General features: G+C 46.9%; 1 protein-coding gene across 1 annotated transcript in view; it reads right to left on the bottom strand.

Annotated features, from left to right (window-relative positions):
- LOC144783816 (uncharacterized) overlaps positions 1–21474 on the bottom strand; it is a 249629-nt gene that overhangs the window by 174970 nt on the left and 53185 nt on the right. The window contains exon 2 of the mRNA XM_078662562.1: positions 699–6767. Coding sequence (XP_078518688.1) covers positions 699–6767 — 6069 coding nt within the window. The remainder of the gene's footprint in view (positions 1–698; positions 6768–21474) is intronic.

Raw genomic sequence — 21474 nt, 5'->3', positions numbered from 1 at the left:
GGTAGGCTTACCACCAAACAACTGAGCCTAAGTGAGGAATCTAGGGATAAATACGGACACCAGCATGTCACTCATATTAAGATTGTGTTTGTCTAATATGTTTAAACTGAAATTTGGCACTTCTTTTCCTCATATTAGCTATAAAGATATCTCTGCCTACATTGCTTAAAATGCTTGACTCACCCCACTGACTGAAGAGTTAGGCCCCTGACCCACAGAGTAGGTGACCTAATATGTAACAAGCACTGTGACCTGCTCTATTCACTGTCGTGTGCTCCAAGATGAAACATCCTGCAAAAAAAACTGGGCAAAAACTGTAAACTGAGCAAAAACTGTAAGCACCATCGCTAGTCTGCTAGGATCCCTGCCCATTCCACCCCTTCAAGATTTTTGCAGTAGGGTGCAAAGCATACCCCTAGAGGCATCATTTTTTGTAGCTACATCTAAGTCATGGACCTCTCTGCCGGGGTACATGTGTGCAGAACCTCACCTCACCTCCCTAAAGTCAGGAAGTGAGTGACAACAAGGCTGCTCGTTTAAGAGCTGCATCTTCTTTCTTTACTCCACTTTTTTTCCTGGCATTGGCTGCTTTTTACCTGATGGCATGTAAGAATAGATACTGGCATGAAACTTCAGAGCATGAATGCATGAGAAATACATTTCAGATTACATAATCTATTGTGACGGAATGAAATTACCTGAATTCTTTTTGGAATCCTTTTGGAGAGATGCCTGTTTTTCTTTATAAATGTCCTTCTGGATTACCCTTGCTTGAGAAAGAGGACCTTCCATGGAAGCCTTTTTCTCTTGTATAATGTCCACCGATCTGTGTGACACGAAGGATAGTACATGAGGAGGCACTTGTGCATGATCTGAGCCCTGAGGAAAAGAAACACTGGGGCTACATGGGGCAGCAGTCTCAAGTGTGTCCTGGAGGGTAGCTGGGTCAGTGCAAGTCTCTTGACATGAATGATGCCATTTTACATCACCTGCCTGCAGAGGGTCCAGCTTCGAAGACGAAGGGAGGTCTGATTCTGTGTGCGGTGAATCAGAATACCTGCCTTCTGGAGACAAGGAACTTGCATGCTCTGTGCTCCCCGTCACACTCTCTGATGTGCTTTGGTTTTGGACTCCATGAGTATGGATTGCAGTTCCGCATGGTAGGACACGTTGTTCTACCTCTGCCTGTTTATAAGTCCCCCTGCTATCGTTAATTGCTTGTGGGCTACCCTTCTTATTTTTTTCTTCTCTAGATTTGCTTAATTGTGGCTCTCCTGGTTTATTTGCAAGAACAGCTTCCCCGAGCTCAGAAAACAGCCAGCCCTCATTCGTAACCTTAATGTTGATGTCACTCAGCTCAAGAGCAGATTTCCCCCCTACCGTCTCTTTGCTACATTGAGGTGATGCTCTTTCTTGTGCTTCCTGGCTTTGGACATTTCCAACACAGAAATTTGATGCTGTGTAGCCCACTTTGATTTCAGAATCCTTCCCTTTTGCTTTGCTGATCTCCAATGACTCCCTGAAACCCACAATGGATTTCACCTCAGTAAAGTCTCTGGTGTTTGAAACGGACAGCTCCGTGGGAAGCGCCTGGGTTGGCTTACCCGCTTTGAGACAGGATGGTCTTAGTCCTAGATCCAAAGCCCCCAGCTGACCAAAGGAGCCTTTTAACAGGCTGGTGATGTCCTGCTCATGGCTTAGTTGTTGAGTTTGGGAGGCTTCCCCTTCATTTCGTTGGATTTCTGAAAGGAATCCAGAGGAACCCACATCAGCAACAATGCTCAATATGACACCTTTGGCTGCCATGACTTCCCCTTTATTATCAGAGAGGTCACTGCATATCACTCCTCCATCCTTTACAAGATCCATTTCTTTTTGTGGTGAATGGCCATTACCAGAGTCTATTAGATTAATATTCAAAGCAGGTTGTTCTTTCTCTGAAGATGTCAATGACTCCTCTTGACCTTGGTTAGCTGGCTGTGTGTCATTGTGTAGCAATGGAGAAGTCGCATGTGACTGCTGGGTGAGACTTTGCATTGCATACACACATTTTGTTTCCAAATGTTTTTCCTCCACCTGAGTTAAAGGAGCAGGTAACTGGCACTTCTGTTTGTTGTCAATCTCTTCTGCATTCCGTCTTGTAGGTAAAGTGCTTTTTTTCACACCACTTGCTGCAGGGTTGTACGAAACTGAATCAGATGATAAAATAGAAATATTCATGGTATCATACTCAAACTCAGGAAATGTGTCCTTTTGATCCCCTGAACAAGATTCACCATGAGTGGGCAACGGTGAAGCTTGGAGTGCCTCATGGAAAGAGACTTCTGGCTGGGAAACCTCTTCTAGTTCTTCAGTCGGAGATGAGCCCAGGAGGTTACCACAAACTGTAATGTCTGAAAGCAGAATATCAGAAGAGGGCTGCTCGTCCTGTACCTCTTTCCCAATATGTAGTACTCCACACATGAGGTTGCTGTCAAACTCTGAAGAGCTCTTCTTAGTAACAGGTTCCATGTTTTTTTGGGGTGAGAATCCCAAGGATGCATTTTCTAATATATCTCTCGGAATGCATGTCTCGAGTGCCCTTTCTGCAATTTCAGAAGTATCTTCACAATTGTAGTGTTCTGAGGGGTGAAGCAGTGCAGGACAACTGGTTCCCTTTAGATCTTTGGAATTATCACTGATACTTACAGAACTGTTTGTTAGTGGGTTATCCATTCCTGACTCACTATTTTTACTATGGTGACAGATATCTCCCCTATCTGGTGTCAAGCAGGACTGCACCAAGGAGGCGCCATGTCTTTCTTCTGGGTGCCTTGATTTCTGAGTCTTTGAAATTCTTTCATCTGATGACATCTCTTCTATTTCATTTTCTTTTGGGTCACAATTGAAGGCTGACTGAATGATTGTGGATCTAGGTGGGTCTGCATGTGTGTCTGCTAGGATTGACAGTGAATGACTAGAAATATCTCCCATTGCCTGGGTCCCAGCAATTGTCTGCAGAGATGGTTTATCCAAGGATGTCTTTGGCTGCACATCATCTTGGCAAGATACATGTTGGTTTTCTTCCAGAACTATGTCATGCACAGTCTGAATTGCAAATGTTTGCACGTTTCGGTTTGTTTCTTCTTGCGCTACACTGAGATTATAAGGAACAACAGTAGGCACTGCTTCAGTTTCGGGCTCAATTAAGTTTGGATCTTTAATCCTGTTCCCCTCTTGAGTCCTCGCAGAAAAGTGCCTTAAAGTGCGATCAGTTTCTGTCTGAATCTTTAGCCTGGATCCTAACAACTCTTGTGGTTCGTTATTGTTCACAGCCAGAGTAAGCAACAAGGATGAAGGGGCAAGCGATGAGAAATAATCCTCTGAAACACAGGTCTGTTTTTCTGGCTCAGGTGGCTTGGAAATTTGATCAGAGTTATTTAGCTGACATCTCTCAACAACATACACTTCAGGAAATCTCTCTTTCAGTGCCTTGACACCTTCTTCGCATTCACAATATGGTATCCCTTGGAACATATCTGAAGATGCAATCGAGTAAGTACAGGCTGCTGGCACTGGCGGTAGATCTGTGAACCTTGATTGTCGTTCTGTATCACTGACTTGGTTGGACACTTCGAGCTCTTTGCTCTTGCTGTTTGAAGGAGACCATGTGCCCAAGTGCCTTTCTGGCAGACCAGGCACATTGCTGTCATTATTGTTTGCTCGATCAAAGGAGGAATGTTCTTCAAGTTCCTGATCAGAGTCAAAACAGGCTATCAAACATTCACCTGCAGACATGACTTCAAATTGTGCTTCTCCTGGCTGCTGTAAGTACTCCTCAAAGGTCATCTCTGTAACAGTCGCTGGATCTTCCTCTCTCTTTTCCAGTTTCATGATTCGCAGATCTCGTTTGTAACCACTGATTTCATCTGCATTTTCTGAGTCTTCTGTACCTCTCATATTCATGACACTTATTCTGCCCGTTGATTCCACCAGTTGCTCTTCTCCTTGTGAATCATCCAATTCCATTCTCTTCTCAACCACAAGTTGGTTTGTTATCAGAGAAACCTGCTTTGTCTCAAATGGAATTAGGGGTTGTCTCCCACTGTGGTCTTTTATGTCTTTGCTCTCACCTGTTTCAAAAACCGCCTTAGTAAACTGATCAAATTTTGCCCTGTCGCTGGAAGCAACCTCCAGTGTCGAGAATGTCTCCAATTCTTCATCTGTATCAAAGCAGGCGATCAAGCACTCTCCTGCATTGAGAACATTGCCTTCTAGTGCCTCGTCCATTTCTGACAGTGAAGACTGTGGCTCCTCGGAGATGTCCGGTGTTGATCTCCTTTCCTCTTGCATTTGCACTACCTTTTCAGATTCGAATATCATGGCAGAATCTGGTACTGAAGTAAAAGAATTTAAGGAGCTTGCCTCGCATTGTGGTTCCTCTCTGGACACCTGCGGGGAGCTTGTGTCTTTCCCTTTTTCAGCAGTGTTGCCAGCCATGTTGCCAACAGATTCATCATCTGAGATTTCCTCTGGCTCGCATGAGCTCTCTTGATGGACTCGCTGTTTTAATAACGTGGGTGTTGCTTTATCATCTGGTAGTGCTGGGAGTGAACATTCTGCATTGGGGTGCATTCTACCCACTCTGTCTTCCTGATCTTCATTTGCTACACTTCCCTCACCAGCTTTCTCCAGAGCCAGATGTATCTTGCTGTGACCAACGGACTGTGAATGTTCATCCAGCACATCCTCATCTGCACTTGAGAGGTCAGCTGGTTCTACATCCACATCCACTACTGCAAATACGGCACCTTCTTCATCCATGTCAGAGTCGTCAGAAGAGGTCTCCATTTCACTCTCACTTCCTGAAGCCTCTGGTTTGAAATCATCACTTCCTCCGCCGATGCCCTCTGCAGAGTCTGTCACGACAGCATACTGCTCAGTAGTGTAACGCTTCGCCTCCTCCTCCCCATCATAGGATGCAGACTCTGAAGATTCAGATGTGTCATCTTGATATGCAAAAGACTCATCCACTCCTTCATTCATGGAGGTCTCTGACAAGGAATGAAGGAACGAATCTTCATCATCAACCCCATGGATCACATCATTTTCTGCCAGTTCTTCTTGGGGAAACAGTGTGATCTCTACTGACTCCGCCTCAAAAAGCAAGCTCCCATGGAATGGCAGCAACACTGCAGGGATCATCTGGTCATTGTCACCTCCTTCAACACTACCTCCGAAAAAAGCATCTGGGAGTTCAGAAGAGGACGCGCTCTCAGCCCTTGAACCTCCAATGGCTTGTCCCACTTCAGAAGTACTTGCTATGGAAAGCTGACATGTATCTAAAAAGGCAGTTTGAGGAATTGTAGAATGGGCACCCAGGGAAGAAAGGGGTGAGTCAATGTCTTCTGAATTACAATAACTTATGCCAGAGAACTTTTCATGAGTTGGTGTGCATTCACCTGGATTTTCATAGTGGATTCTTTGAAAAGAGGTAGCAAAATCCAAATCCCAGTCTTCTTCTTTCTCATCTTCACTAGACTGGTCATTAGCCAAGTCCTTGCTATCCCGCTTCTTGCTGGGAGGCCTAGACTTCATTATTTCAGAAGCTACATCCAGATCCTTCTCTGTCAGATCAGGATCTAGACACAGGCTCTTTGATATGTCAAATGGGCCTTCAACTTCATCTGCCAGTTCTGAGAGTGATTCTATGTAGGCGGCGGGGGCTTCCATCTCTGATTCAGCCATGAGGTTTGGGGAGCACGAAGGCGATGTGCTGGATGTTACTGAAGACCCCCAGCTCCCACCTTCCGCAGTGATGTATGACCCTGACGGAGATGTTGGTGGAGAGTAGAGGCTATCATTCTCCATGTCAGCCTGCTCTTCATTTAGATTCTCCTTTGAGGAGACGTGATATTTGAGGTGGGAGTACACTGTTTTAATGGGAGTTGAGGGAGCTGTGAAGTAGAGTTCGTGGTCAATATTGCACAAATGCTTGTTTGGAAATGACTGACCTACTGCCTCAATTGCCTCGGAAGGGAACTCTTTGGTGGTTTCTAAAGATGGTGAAGGCACGTCAGCATCCAAGGTTTGCCCTTGGGAAATAACATCCCCTTGTAAAATATACTCTCTGTCTGAACTTTCAAATGGCAAGTACAAATTGTTCTCTGGTGGGGCCACTTGGTGGTGCCTGTTCTCCACAGCTTCAGGTTTTTGAGTTGAGTACACAAGAGATGAGTCTAATTCTGCAATGTTTTGTACAAAGAAGTCTTCCTGGTTGCCTCTTTCTACAGAAGAAGTGAAATCTGAAGTGGCAATTTTGAGGGTTGAGCACAACCGTGGAGCATTTGGGATGTCCTCCTGAGGGGCTTTGTCTTCATGAAGCAGACCGTCGCACACTCCCATCTCCTCACTGCTGCATCTTGTTTCCTCACCCATTACAATCCGGGTGTCCAGCATGTCTGGGTTCAGGGGCTCTCTAGGTTGCTGGGCACCTGCATAGACGAGGAGGTTTGGTACCATCTCTTCTAATGGACTACAGTCATCCAGTGTGGAACTCACTAGGTCCCCAGTGAGAGAGCCCCTCGCTGTCACATCACAGCTGGCCCCTTCTGGTTGAGGCCTATCAGCTGTCTTTGTTTCTAGAAAGGGCAAGGCGCTTCCTTGATCCTTGAACTCTGGTTTACTGTTGGGGCTGACTGCTGGGGAGTCTTGCACTGGAGTTAGGGTTGTGGGGGTGAAACCGTCACTGCTGGGGGTTGATGCACATGAGGCATTTGCAGAAAACCCTGCAGATAAGCAAAAGAAAGTGAAATATCAGTAGGATTTAGGAATAATGTCAGAAAATTAACAGTTTGTTCAATAAACTAAATGAAAACACAATTTATGAACCGACTTACCATTATAACTTTTAATTACATTCTACAAATGCCTATGACATTTAGCTTGACTAAGCATCCAGAAAAAGGCAATTTCCCATTGCACCAGATGCCACGCTCCAAATGCCAACTTTGCGCATCTGGCTTGGGCATGTCCGAACATACACTCATACTGGGTGGCCATACATAGGATGGTTAGCGACATGATCAAGGTTCCTATGACCCCGTTACCTGAGATTGCATTGTTGGGATATGTTACACAGTTCCGGCAGGCAACCCCCAGGTTTGTTGCTATTAGTTTACTCCTGGCCAAAAGGGAGGTTGCAGTCTACTCGGGTGGCAGGGCAGCACCCTCGGTAAAAGGTTGGCTAAAGAGTATGGCTTCTTGCTCCACAAACAGTGATATTTATGCTACAACGCTCCCCCATCTTCCAGGCCCAAAGATGTTTGGGGACCTTTCAGGGTATATCTTCAGCAGCAGGCCCCGCCGATGCGGGCGGACCACGGTATAGTTCCTACTGGTGTGGGCTGAATTGTTACACAACGCATGTCACCACCCCCACCTTGTTAGTACACTATTTTCGTTTCACCAGTTGATACATGCCCAGGCCTTGAATGTATATACCGCAAATGTCAAACATGTTTGAAAGAATTAATGCATTAGAGATGTGAGGTTTTAAGTAAAACACCTTGGGGCAGCATACGAAAGCACAGCACTGTTGGCTGTGGCATGGGAAATGTGTATATTTTACCTGCATGTACTCACTAAAACACTTTATCTAATCCCAGTGTATTGCTATAACTGTAACTAAGTGCTAAATAAAGTGTTAAAAAAAACAACTCGGACCCCAAGTTGATTCCAAAATTCTGGCGGTCCACTTGGGGAGGATCATAGCCTGTCTGGTCACACTTTAGCAACATGTATTCATACCTGGCAGAGGAACAACGGACCATATCAGACCAACTATATCCTCATTCACTATCGGAGAAATAACAGGTGACCGGATGGCTAAAATCCTCCTTGACGCGGAAAAGGATTTGATAGAGTGTCATGGGCTATTTATGACACCTTATAGAACAAAAAGGGTTTTCTTCACGTTTATAAAGACCATAATGGCAATTTATACTACCCCTATGCTAGACTTTAAATTATGGGTCAAGAGTCAGAGAGTATTGATATAACTAGAGGGACAAGACAGGGATGTCCCTGTTCTGCAAACTTATTTGCCATATATATGGATCCTTTTATAATTACCCAAAAGCAGGTTAAAAAGCTAGTTTGGATTAATAGGTATGACACGAAGGTACTTGAATATGCGGATGACCTTGCAGTAATAACTTCTGACACAGGGAAGGCAATAGCTGAGGTTGAAAAAACACACTCTATTGCAGGGCTAGAGGGATGTTTAAAGACCAAGCCTAAGTATTATCCCCCACTGGAAACAACTGATCAACAACAAACTTAGGGGTCTAGTTAGGAATCAAATATTGATCCTGTGCTTATTGTAGCCATGTCAACAGTACAAGGGTACAATAATAGTAAACCTAACGAACCAGATCACAAGATGTGAAGCACCAGTAAACGCAAGTCACCCCTGGTTGAGGATTCCCATCAAAGATCTTGTATGAATCAATATTATCATTTGGTAATCCTTATCGGGTATTGTGTCTCTTGATCATTGAGACCAGCATACCCAGATAGCCAGTTCGGGGTAGCGACCCACAATCACTCGGTATTCCCACATGATGTTGATGTGATGGGAAGTGCAGTGTAAATAAAGATAAGTGGTGATTAAAAAAGGATAGGGAGCTTAACCAAAACTAATTTTAATAAATGTTAGCCCCTTCCCCATTAAAAACAAGAACAGTGTAATATCGTCATCGCAGTCCTCACAAATAGCTGCGGGGAGACCAACATGTTTCAGCCACCACGGGTTAATTCCTCAGGCTTTCGTCAGGGTCTCTGTTCTATGAATATACTACTGCTTATAAGTGAATAAAGTGTGAAAATTTTTTTTTTACAAAAAAACACACACAAGTGAAAAACCAGTAAAGGATATAGTGTTCCTTCAACTGTGTCAACTCCTCTCTTCGGCACCTGGTTGAGTAAATACTGTATGTGGAGGACAAACGTACAAGTCAATCGCAATCAGCTACACTGGTCCGTTATGAACAAAATACATTGTTTCTCAAACTTATGCAACTTCTTTACTCACCCAGAGTGTCCGGGGAGTGGACCTCACCTCTTCCTGGACCTGGCTCAGGATATGTGAGATCCCGCTCTACAATAACAGAAACCGACTCCGTAAGTACCAAAAACCGAGGGATCAGACATTAATCTGCTCTGGCAATGTACATAATACGAAATCACAAGGTCTTCTGTGTATGGAGCTCATTAACAAACATCAAAAGGTTCCCAGGTACAACCTACTATCCATTCCACTGTCAATTATAGGCTGAGTAAACATTAGCACTATATGACTAAAGCCAACAATCAAATCGCAGATTGAAAAAAGCGCCTGGTATAAAGCTAGTAAGAAACGGTAGAAATGGGTTCCTACCTGTCCGTCGTTGTCTCAGGCAGTGACTGAGTCAGGGGGAGGCACAGACACAGTAGTTCTATACTGGGAAGTCTCGCGAGGTTACGCGCGCGAGTCCTACGACCCGGCATTCAGATATGAGACACTGACCTGCTATCTCCGGGTATGAATCGATTCTTGATATCAGCGGGTGTGTTAATTGAAGGTGGCAGTCAATACAAGTCACCCCAGTCGATGGATTCAGCCCCTCCTGCATAGGTGGCGATCGTGTCAGCCCCTCCCTTACAGGCACCGATTGGGTGGCTTTCCAATACCAGAACAGTGAAATAGTCAGAACGAAGGAGTGTCTGTGCCTCCCCCTGACTCAGTCACTGCCTGAGACAACGACGGACAGGTAGGAACCCATTTCTACCGTTTCTTACTAGCTTTATACCAGGCGCTTTTTTCAATCTGCGAATTGATTGTTGGCTTTAGTCATATAGTGCTAATGTTTACTCAGCCTATAATTGACAGTGGAATGGATAGTAGGTTGTACCTGGGAACCTTTTGATGTTTGTTAATGAGCTCCATACACAGAAGACCTTGTGATTTCGTATTATGTACATTGCCAGAGCAGATTAATGTCTGATCCCTCGGTTTTTGGTACTTACGGAGTCGGTTTCTGTTATTGTAGAGCGGGGTCTCACATATCCTGAGCCAGGTCCAGGAAGAGGTGAGGTCCACTCCCCGGACACTCTGGGTGAGTAAAGAAGTTGCATAAGTTTGAGAAACAATGTATTTTGTTCATAACGGACCAGTGTAGCTGATTGTGATTGACTTGTACGTTTGTCCTCCACATACAGTATTTACTCAACCAGGTGCCGAAGAGAGGAGTTGACACAGTTGAAGGAACACTATATCCTTTACTGGTTTTTCACTTGTGTGTGTTTTTTTGTAAAAAAAAAAAATTCACACTTTATTCACTTATAAGCAGTAGTATATTCATAGAACAGAGACCCTGACGAAAGCCTGAGGAATTAACCCGTGGTGGCTGAAACATGTTGGTCTCCCCGCAGCTATTTGTGAGGACTGCGATGACGATATTACACTGTTCTTGTTTTTAATGGGGAAGGGGCTAACATTTATTAAAATTAGTTTTGGTTAAGCTCCCTATCCTTTTTTAATCACCACTTATCTTTATTTACACTGCACTTCCCATCACATCAACATCATGTGGGAATACCGAGTGATTGTGGGTCGCTACCCCAAACTGGCTATCTGGGTATGCTGGTCTCAATGATCAAGAGACACAATACCCGATAAGGATTACCAAATGATAATATTGATTCATACAAGATCTTTGATGGGAATCCTCAACCAGGGGTGACTTGCGTTTACTGGTGCTTCACATCTTGTGATCTGGTTCGTTAGGTTTACTATTATTGTACCCTTGTACTGTTGACATGGCTACAATAAGCACAGGATCAATATTTGATTCCTAACTAGACCCCTAAGTTTGTTGTTGATCAATAGCTGAGGTTGAACAAATAGCCGGGGAATATGGGAGGAAATCTTGTTAAATTACTGAATTGGGAAAAAACCCATGTTGTCTGCACAGATAATACAGTTTTTACAGATGCTTCTACAATTATTCAAATCAATCTCGACCCTTTGATTGGTAAGGTCAGTACAGAGTTAAGACGTATAAACGGGCTACACCTATCAATGATCAGTGACCACTGCGCCTCTCACCAGGCTGGGTCACCCCCTTGCTCCTGCCGCTTCCTGCTCCTGCCTACGCCAGTGTTCCCGCCTGCCAAGCTCCTGACCGCCGACGCCGACGCCCCCCCTGCCCCCCGAGCGGCCCAGCCACAGCTGAGCCGCCCGCCCGACAGTTTTTCCTGCCGCTGACCCCCTGCGGCCCCGCCCACCACCGGCCCATTGGCCGCCCCGCTCCCGCCGCCCAGCTGACCCGCCCTCCCGTCCCCCTTCTTATGAGGCCCCCAGAGCGACCGCGCAGCGGACGCGCGCAGTGGGAGCACCGATTGAGCGCCGAAGGTGCGCCAAAGGTAAGCCCGTCTGCGCCCGTCCGCGCCTGTACCTCGCCCAGTGCCAGGACCTCTGGCTCCCGAAGACACCAGCCCACCCGCCGGACCTATGACGCCACCGAACTCTACGCACTCAACGCCGGCCGAACCCCGGGATGCTATCGAGCCACCCCGAGACGCACTCACGGACCCTTCTGCTGCCACTCCTGCAAGTTCACCTGCACCCGGACCTGCACTACACCAGCACCAACCAAGCCGAACACCAGCAGCAACCACCTGAAGTGCATCCTGCTCAACACCCGCTCCATCCACAGACACGCCATCGAGCTCTGGAACCTGCTCGACACCACAGCCCCAGACTTCGCCTTCCTCACGGAAACCTGGATGAACGCCTCCTCAGCGCCCGACATCGCCATCGCCACCCCGGACGGCTACAAGATCATCCGGAGGGACCGCGTCAACCAGACAGGAGGAGGCATCGTCATCATCCACAGGAACACCATCCGCATCATGACCAACACCGACGACACCCTCGCACCCGCCGAACACCTTCACTTCCAGATCCACATCAACCCCAAGACCACCCTCAGAGGCACCCTCATCTACAGACCCCCGGGACCACGCACACAATTCAGCGAGGACATCGCCGACTTCCTCAGCCCGCTCGCCCTCACCTCCGCTGACTACATCCTCCTCGTTGACCTCAACTTCCACCTGGAGAACAACAACGACCGCAACACCACCACCCTGCTGGACAACCTCGCCAACCTCGGACTCAAGCAGCTGGTGACTACCCCCACCCACTACGCCGGACACACACTCGACCCCGTCTTCTCATCCAGCAAGGACATCGCCGTCAGCCACGCCACCAGACTCCACTGGACGGACCACAGCTGCGTCCACTTCAGCTTCAGCAGGACCACGATCCACCACCACCAGCAACAGGTTGCACGCAGAAACTGGAACAAGATCACAGCCGACCAGCTTGCAACTTCCCTGAGCATGAACCCTCCCACCAGCGCAACGAACCCAAGCCAGGCGGCCACCAACCTCGCGAAGTGGATCAGCAACTGCGCAGACGACCTCGCCCCTCTGAAGACCCCGCCCAGCAGACCCGGCAGCAAGAAAGCCCCATGGTTCACCGACGAACTCAAGAGCTCCAAGAAGAACTGCCGAGCACTCGAGAAAGCCTGGCGCAGATACCCAACACCGAACAACAGGACTGCCCTCAAGCTCGCCACCCGAAAACACCACCAACTGATCCACGCCACCAAGAAAACTGCATTCAAGGAACGACTGGACAACAACGCACACAACAGCAAGGAACTCTTCAACATCGCTAAAGAGCTCTCCAACCCCAACGCCGGAAACAACGACATCACCCCTTTGCAAGACCTCTGCAACTCCCTCGCCTCCTACTTCCACAACAAGATCACGGACATACACAACAGCTTCAGCACTCAACCAACGCACGCCACGACTGAACCACCGCCCCCCACCACCACCCTCCGCGCCTGGACCCCGATCAGCACCGAAGATACCATCCGCACGATGAACTCCATCCACTCCGGATCTCCGACCGACCCCTGCCCTCACCACGTCTTCAACAAGGCCGACGCTGTCATCGCAGCCCACCTGCGGGACATCATCAACACCTCCTTCGACACCGCTACCTTCCCGGAGAGCTGGAAGCACGCCGAACTCAGCGCTCTACTTAAGAAGCCATCAGCCGACCCCACCAACCTCAAGAACTACCGCCCCATCTCGCTGCTCCCGTTTCCGTCAAAAGTCATCGAGAAGACCGTCAACAAGCAGCTGGCCGCCTTCCTCGAGACGAACGGATCCCTCGACCTCTCGCAGTCTGGCTTCCGGGCCAACCACAGCACCGAGACCGCCCTGATCGCAGCCACCGATGACATCCGAGCCCTGCTCGACAACGGAGAAACAGCGGCCCTCATCCTCCTAGACCTCTCCGCGGCCTTCGACACTGTCTGCCACCGTACCCTAGAGCGGCGCCTCAGCAACGTCGGAATCCAGGAGAAGGCACTGGAATGGATCATCTCGTTCCTCGCCGGAAGGACACAGAGGGTCCGCCTCCCCCCGTTCAGATCAGAAGCCACCGGAGTCATCTGCGGCGTTCCTCAAGGCTCCTCGCTCAGCCCAACCCTCTTCAACGTCTACATGAGACCTCTTGCAGCCATCGCACGCCAACACAACCTCAACATCATCTCCTACGCAGACGACACCCAGCTGATCCTCTCCCTCACCAACGACCCCGCCACCGCCAGAGCCAACCTACACGAAGGGATGACAGACGTAGCCAAGTGGATGACGAACAGCCGCCTGAAACTGAACTCGGACAAGACGGAAGTCGTCATCCTGGGATCTTCACCCTCCGCCTGGGACGACTCCTGGTGGCCCCCCGCCCTGGGCAGCGCACCCAAACCAACAGACCACGCACGCAACCTGGGCTTCATCCTGGACTCCTCCCTCTCCATGACCAGACAAGTCAACGCCGTCTCCTCGTCGTGCTTCAACATCCTGCGCATGCTACGTAAGATCTTCCGGTGGATCCCCACCGAGACCAGGAAAACGGTCACCCAGGCCTTCGTCACCAGCCGTCTGGACTACGGCAACTCCCTCTACGCCGGAACCACCGCCAAACTCCAGAAGAGACTCCAGCGGATTCAGAACGCCTCAGCACGACTCATCCTGGACATCCCCCGTCGCAGCCACATCACTGGACACCTGAGAGATCTGCACTGGCTCCCGGTCAACAAGAGAATCACCTTCCGTCTCCTCACCCACGCACACAAAGCCCTTCACAACCAAGGCCCAGGATACCTAAACAGCCGCCTCAACTTCTACGCTCCCACACGCCAGCTTCGATCGACCGGCCACGCCCTCGCCGCCGTCCCCCGCATCCGAAGAGCCACCACAGGAGGAAGGTCCTTCTCCTACCTGGCCGCCAAGACTTGGAACTCCCTCCCGACCCACCTCCGCCTGACCCAGGACCACCTTGCCTTCAGGAAGCAGCTCAAGACCTGGCTGTTTGAGCAGTAGCAGATCCCCCCTCCCCTAGCGCCTTGAGAACCTCCGGGTGAGTAGTGCGCTATATAAATGCTTTGATTGATTGATTGATTGATTGATAGGTAGATGTAATGTTCTCAAAAGGTTAGTCTTACCTAAAGTACTGTCTCTGTTTCCTCTATCCCCCTTGAGGTAGACGGGCCCTTACTTATGAAGTTGGATGCTATATGCACCAATTTTATATGACAATATAAGAAGATCAGAAGGACATGGTGCCACTCTTCCTACCATATATGAGCTTGCGCTTAGTAAGGCAGCTTGGGGTTGTCTTCTCCGACATTAGCGCTGAGTTACTTTTAAAAAGTGCAGTTCAAGAGTGTGATCGCTGCCTTGAGAGTTTGGAGGAAGGTTCAAAAACTGATGAAGATCAAACTATATACCAGATATACCCTATTATGGTGGTCCTCACTTTTTCCAACCACTTATTACGATGTAATGTGTAGACAGTGGGTACAATCAGGCCATATCAAGATAGGGGACCTATATGCTGCAGACCAGCTATGCTCATTTGCTGAGTTACAACAGGATTTTGGAACTGCAGCTGGGTCTTTGTTTAAGCATGTGCAGACTAGGGAATTTCTGAGTCGAGTCGGTGTAAGCAAGATCTCCCTGGAAAGAGTACCACTTCTAGAGGCTATAAGTCAGACAGACTGTAAAATAGGAAACATCTATAACCTTTTAAGGGATACAGCTCCGCAAGATCTGGAGAAGACTGAACTCAATTGGCTTAGGAAATTAGGAGAGGGGGATGTAGATCTGTATATGTCCATTGGACTAGTAATGAAGGTTCTTCCCTCATCCAATTTGAGAGCTTAGCACTATAAAACAATGTATAACCTATATTTTACTCTGGTAAAGTTGTATGGATGGGGTAAAAGGAAGGTTGTAGATGCAGAGAGAGTCCGGCGGACTCGATACACATGATCTACAGTTGTGATAAATGGCTGTCTTAGAAACGGGATATTGAGACATACTGGAAAGAGCTGTTTGGGAAGGAGATACTGATAAGTCCACTTATCATGCTCCTTGGTTATGATAATCACACTCAAAGAGACTTGACTCAAACCTATTTCATATTTATCTCAGTGACAGTAGCACAGCTGCTAATTGCAACAGTGTGGAAAAGTCTGGAACCAGCTATATTCTAGGTAATGCTGGGGCGATTAATTGATATCTATAATGTAGAAAGATCCATGTACAACTGTAAGGGTAGGGGAGCTAAGAAGTGGGGTAAAAAGATATGGGCCCCAATGATTAACTGGCTGACTCGTTTCCTTTGATATCAGGACTGGTTAGCTTCATTCTGGTAGTTGAGAGGACTATAACTGACTAATACCTAATATTCGGGGAATCCGCATTAGATGATGAGGGGCAATGTGTGATAGGCTACATATAGAGTTCTACTTACCGGGCTGGGTCTTCGCTAAAGCACCACTCCAGGGGCATGAGAGAGCTTGTCTGGATCAATTGAAACGGTTTTTGTTAACTGTGTGATTTGCCCTATCTGATCACGAAAAAGGAATGTTCTTTTTAATGCTGTTGGTAATGTAATTAGGCAAATCAGTTGAATGGTCTTCTCTTTGGGAAATACATTTTTAAAAAAAAAACACTACTTTTCGATGTGGATTATTATTTGAAACTCTCTTCAGATTCTACCAAATAAATACTAAAAATGATCTTGCAGTTGACATCCATGGGTATGGAGGAGGGGTTCCTGACCCAGAAGGAATTTCTGTATCTCAATATTAAGAACCCATGTACACCTGTAATATATGCCTTACCCAAGGCACACACAAATATGGAGTCTTCCCAAGAAGACAAATTGTTTCTGGTTGTGGTTCCATTATGGAACCAATAGGGCAATATGTGAATTTTTTCATTAAATACTTTATCCCACTTACCATGTGCTACATTGGGGATAGCATGGACTTCATTATTATAACTGAAGATCAGTCTTTTGATCCTGACCCATCGATGTTGGTCACTTTAGATATTGAGTCATTATATATGCATGTTCCCCAAAATAAAGGGATAGAAGTTATCCAGAACATACTTGACACAAGAAGCAGACCTAATCAGATCCTAACCTCTTTTACTGTTAACTTCTTGAAACTGGCTCTTACAAGAAATGTCTTCTCCTTCCAGAATGAGTTCTACATGTAAATCAAAGGGAAATATATGGGGAACGTCTTTCCCCCTAACTTTTCCATCCTGTTTATGGACGACATAGAACAAAATGCAATGATGCCTATTAAAAGCTCATTCCATGGCAATATCTTACTCTGGAAACGATACATGGATGATACTTTTTGATTTGGCATTGTTGTACAACGGTATAACGCAGGTAAATGCATCGTATGCCCTTGCCACTCATTATTTTGCACGCATGTTTTTACAGCGAATATGCATTTACAAAGCATGCCAATTCCATGCATTGTTTTTAGATTTAAAAACAACATATTTCTGGGGGGAGACCCCCACACCCCCCAACTTGCCTTAAATGCTTGGTATTGGCATGCGTTGTAAATGCATATTCGCAGTAAAAATATGCGTGGTAAAGGCACAACGAGGTAAAAACCTTGTTGTAAAGGCTGTTTCCCATTTGGCAGGGTTCAGAGGGTTCCTTGCATGAATTTCACAAATGGTTAAGCTACAAACAACCAGCTGCATCTAAATACCAAATTGATATCTAATGTATCAATGTTTCATAATCAAAATCCAGTCACAAGGTATTGATTTTTTACCGACACCTCAAAGAAGGTGGTAATGCATTTGCAAAAGGGAAGGTTTCCATTTTTGAATGCAAGATAAAAGTTTGTTGAAGGGTAGTCAGTGGTCTAGGGCTCATTGCCAACCCATAAACAAACAAAAAAGCAAACATTTCTTTTTAAATGAGGACCCATTTTCTTTAAGGAAAACGGGCTGCATAAAAAAAAGTATACCTTAATGAAAGGCAATCATTGACATGGTGGTGTGCTGACCCCAGCAAGCCACCATTTCTGTAATGGCCTCCAACAGCAGGGAATAACAATTTGCGATCTACCTAATTAATATTTATGTGATAGGCTGGATTGCGACCCACTAATATTCAGATTTTCAAACACCAAATTATCAGTACATAGGTTGGTTCTCAAAACGCTATACCAGTCGCAAAAATACTGCTCGCAATTTAGACCAGTATTTTGCAACCAGATATTTTTTCAGCTGCCCTATAATCTCTCCTTCCCATGCCCAGAAAAAAACACTATGTGACATCTTCTCTTTCTCTTGGAAAGCACTCTATGGCCTTGAGCTAGGTTCATGCTATATATAACAGCGGGACAACTTCATGAAGTAAAAGTTACATAAGAAATATTTTGAAATACATGCCTAATACCCGAGGGTCCTTTCTGGGCACTGAAGTTACAAGGAAATTCTGTTTTTCTATTTTCTGTTTATTAGGGGGGCCTGTGAATGGTGTCCCCGCACCACAGTGCTTTAAATGGAAACATAGAAGTGCAGGTACTCACTATTCAGGAGCAAACATATACACTGCACACCTGTTTGCAGAGTATATGTTTGCTCCTGAATAGTAGATACTAGCATCACCGCCACCCCCAAAAGAAGATGGGGAGACCTATGGCATGCGTCAATTGCGCTCAAGTATATACTAGCATCAACTCCGCCCCCTCCTCCCCCTTATCCCTGGTTCCTAGAGACTGGAACAAACTGTTTGCACAGAGGGAATCTTGTACAGGAAAACAGAATCATCTTCCCACACTAAACAAAGGCTGACATTGCCTCTGGAATAGAGAAATATATGCATGAGTCGCTCTGTGATGACAATGAACATGAGGAATAGGACACAACATCAATCTAGTTCATAAGAAGTCTCCACTGGAGACATCTTTCCATCTGTCTGTACAGACACTAAAGAACTGCACACGTTGCATTGCCTGGGTTAACAATCACAGCAAATATGCAAAGCATGGGTTATAGATTTGATCTGCATGGTTTTTCTATTACTAGCACCTGGCAGTTTAAAAAATGTATTCTGATGGCCGAGCCCGTCCCCCTTCACAGGGTGCGCTCAGGTAATCTTCCATTGTATGAAAGCATTTACTTTTCAAAACGTTTCTGGGAAAATTATTTGTGCATTGTAGGAAAATGCCATTTTTGAATTGCCCCCTTTCACACTTTTTGCTCTAGATGCTGTGTTTTTTATCTGAATGTGCGCCGGAGCTTGCTATCCAGGCCCCAGTGCCAGTGCTCTCTCCGTAATATGTTATGTGAATTGGGACTTTAACCCCCTTATAAGTCCCTAGTATATGTTACCAGTGGTAACCAAGGCATGGGTGTTGAAGGGGGCACCAAGGTTGCTGCACTGATTGTGCCACCCTGAGTGACCCTAGTAAACTTAAGTCAGCAGGCCTGCCATTGCATACCGCACAAGCAGCTCCTGCTCGAATTTGACTCTGCACACACCATATGTAGCAGAGTCACCACACTATCATTAATATAAGTCAGACTGCCCTAAGGAAAGCCTCCTCTAGCCCAGGAGGCAGGTGCATTTTATTAAAGGTGTGGGCATATGTGTGCAAGCATATAAGTCCCGTACAGTGACATTTCAAGTGAAGACTTTTGCAAGTGTCCGGCAGTCCATCGAATAACATAGGCTGGCACCAGGCTACCTCGAGATAGCCAGCACCATTATGGTACCACCTAAATATGTTGTGTTTGGTATCAAACACCATGCCTTTTCACCCCTGGCATGATTCTTGTGTCAAAGGCGATGTGGCATGCACCCAAGGTAGAGACCTAAGAGGATGCCCACCTAGATGCCCCAGCTTTTCTGTGCTGCGGCCAGCAGCCCACGCTGATTGCCACCAAGATAGGGTTCTGACCTTCTGCCAGGTAGTGTTTTCACTCCCAGAGGTTAGGAAGAGATGCCTAGGCAGGAAGGAAGTCACACCTACGACCTCCCAGGGTGGATAGTGAAGTGGCACATCAAGGCGTTGAGCTTCAAAGGCTACACCGCCTCTGATATGCAGGCAGGCTGTCCCCCTGAGGAAGAAAAAGCCCTTCCCCTGCCCCAAGCACATTTGCACGCAGGTAGGCGGGAAAATTAGGCAGTCAGGAGAAGTACATCCCCAGAAGGTTAGCCACACCTCTAGGGTGGGCTATCGGTCTTTACAGCCGAGGATGGGGTTTGCCATGTTGAAAAGTTCCAAATTAGAGGGTTCTGGGAAGAAAAGGTGACCCACACCCCAGAATGTGGTCACCTCAGGGGTGGATTAGCGGCAGGGTCCAGCAGCCCATTGGCCATTGATCCTCACACCCCTAACGCTCTTAAATCTAGTATTTAAGGGACACCCCTGGCACCAGAACCTCAAATCTGCTCTGAATGCAACAAGGACAAGGAGGATGAACCGTGCCTGCTCCTTCAGGACTCCATGAAGCTAAGCCACTGTATTCTGTGCCTATGGCAGCTACCCTGCAACCACCAGACTACGACATGTCTCCGACCAGAGACCAGTTTACCAAAAGAAAGGTGAACCCCTCTGCAACAGAAAGGCAAGATCCGAACTCCCTAGGACTAGAGGTACTAGTCTCCTGTAGGCAGCAGGAACCTACAGCACTCCCAGATCCAAGAAAGTACTGGCTATTGGGCCTGCCAAGGGATTTCCCGCAAGTAACTGGTCAGGTGCCTTCAGCGACATGTAGTCCTGCACCTCAAGTCTCAGCCATCTACTATGCTTCCAAGCACTCCAGAAAGATGATTTCCAAGCTGCTGTGTTTGCCGGTGCCAAGGATGGTTGGCGGCCAGCCTAACCACTGACCCCCTTAGTTCAACACTGCATCACGAGGGAACTTTTGTGCAACTTCAACCGTCCACCTCTGTGGCTTTTTTGTTGAGTGTTTGCTTTCAATTCCCGGCCAGCAGAGTCTCTACAGTGCAACCAGCACCCACAGCTGCTGTTAAGCACCTTGGATAGCCAGGTACACCTCTGCACCCAAGCCTCCCGGGCTAGGTAGCGCTGTTCTGCCTGGTGCCTCCTGGTTCAGGGGTCCACCCAAGCTCTAGCCCAAGTGGACTCCCCTGAACTCGACCTGCAAGTGACCGAGTGTCACAAATACTTCTTTTTCAGCACCCGCGGCATCTGCGTTCAGCACCAAGGACAGATAAAGACACCTCTGCACCCCAGCCTCCTGAACCAGGTCAAATTGGTCCGACTGTTGAAGCGTGATCCTGAGACCTGCAGTACCTTACCAATGAGTGAGTTCCTCTGAACTCACCCTGCAAGGGACAGAGTGTCACCTGTGATTTTCCCCATTGACCCCAATGGTAAAGTTTGCTCACACTGTATTAATTATTGTTCACTGTATATTTTATAACTCTGGTTATACGTATTGGATTTACTTTATTTTGGTGTCTAAAATTAACATAAAAATTTGCTTTGTTTTTATAAATTGGTGTTGAATTTCTTTCGAAGTTGTGTCACTTACTTTTTGTCACTGTTGGTACTCTGAAATGCTTAACACATTTTGCTCTAAGTAAGCCTGACTGCTCTTTGCCACTCTACCAGGACTGAGCTAAGGATTTCTAGCGTGAAATCTTTGGACTATCTCTGGGGTATTGTGGTAATATTACATTGTAAGGCCCAACAGCTATACCGCATAATATTCCACCTTTCTACATGCATTATAGGTGGCCAGCCATACTTTTGTTTAACCAGGGTCAAGACTTCAAAACCAGCTCCGTGTGCTTCGTTAAACAGACAGGATTTCGGATAGCCATATTTAGGGAGCCCTGTTCTCTCAGAATGGCCCTTTACCTTCCTGTCTTCCATAAAAAGGGAACAAGAGGAGGTTTGAACAAAGACAAGGCACATAAGGACTGCGTCCAGGAGGACAGCACCCAAGAGGACCTTGACCACCATAACCTGTAGCAAGAAGACATTGACCAAGATGACCAGATCC

The sequence above is a fragment of the Lissotriton helveticus genome, chromosome 10 (assembly GCF_964261635.1).
Source record: "Lissotriton helveticus chromosome 10, aLisHel1.1, whole genome shotgun sequence".
In the NCBI taxonomy this organism is placed as follows: domain Eukaryota; kingdom Metazoa; phylum Chordata; class Amphibia; order Caudata; family Salamandridae; genus Lissotriton; species Lissotriton helveticus.
Note: the sequence above shows the minus strand (reverse complement) of the source record. Positions and strands in the feature narration are given on the sequence as shown.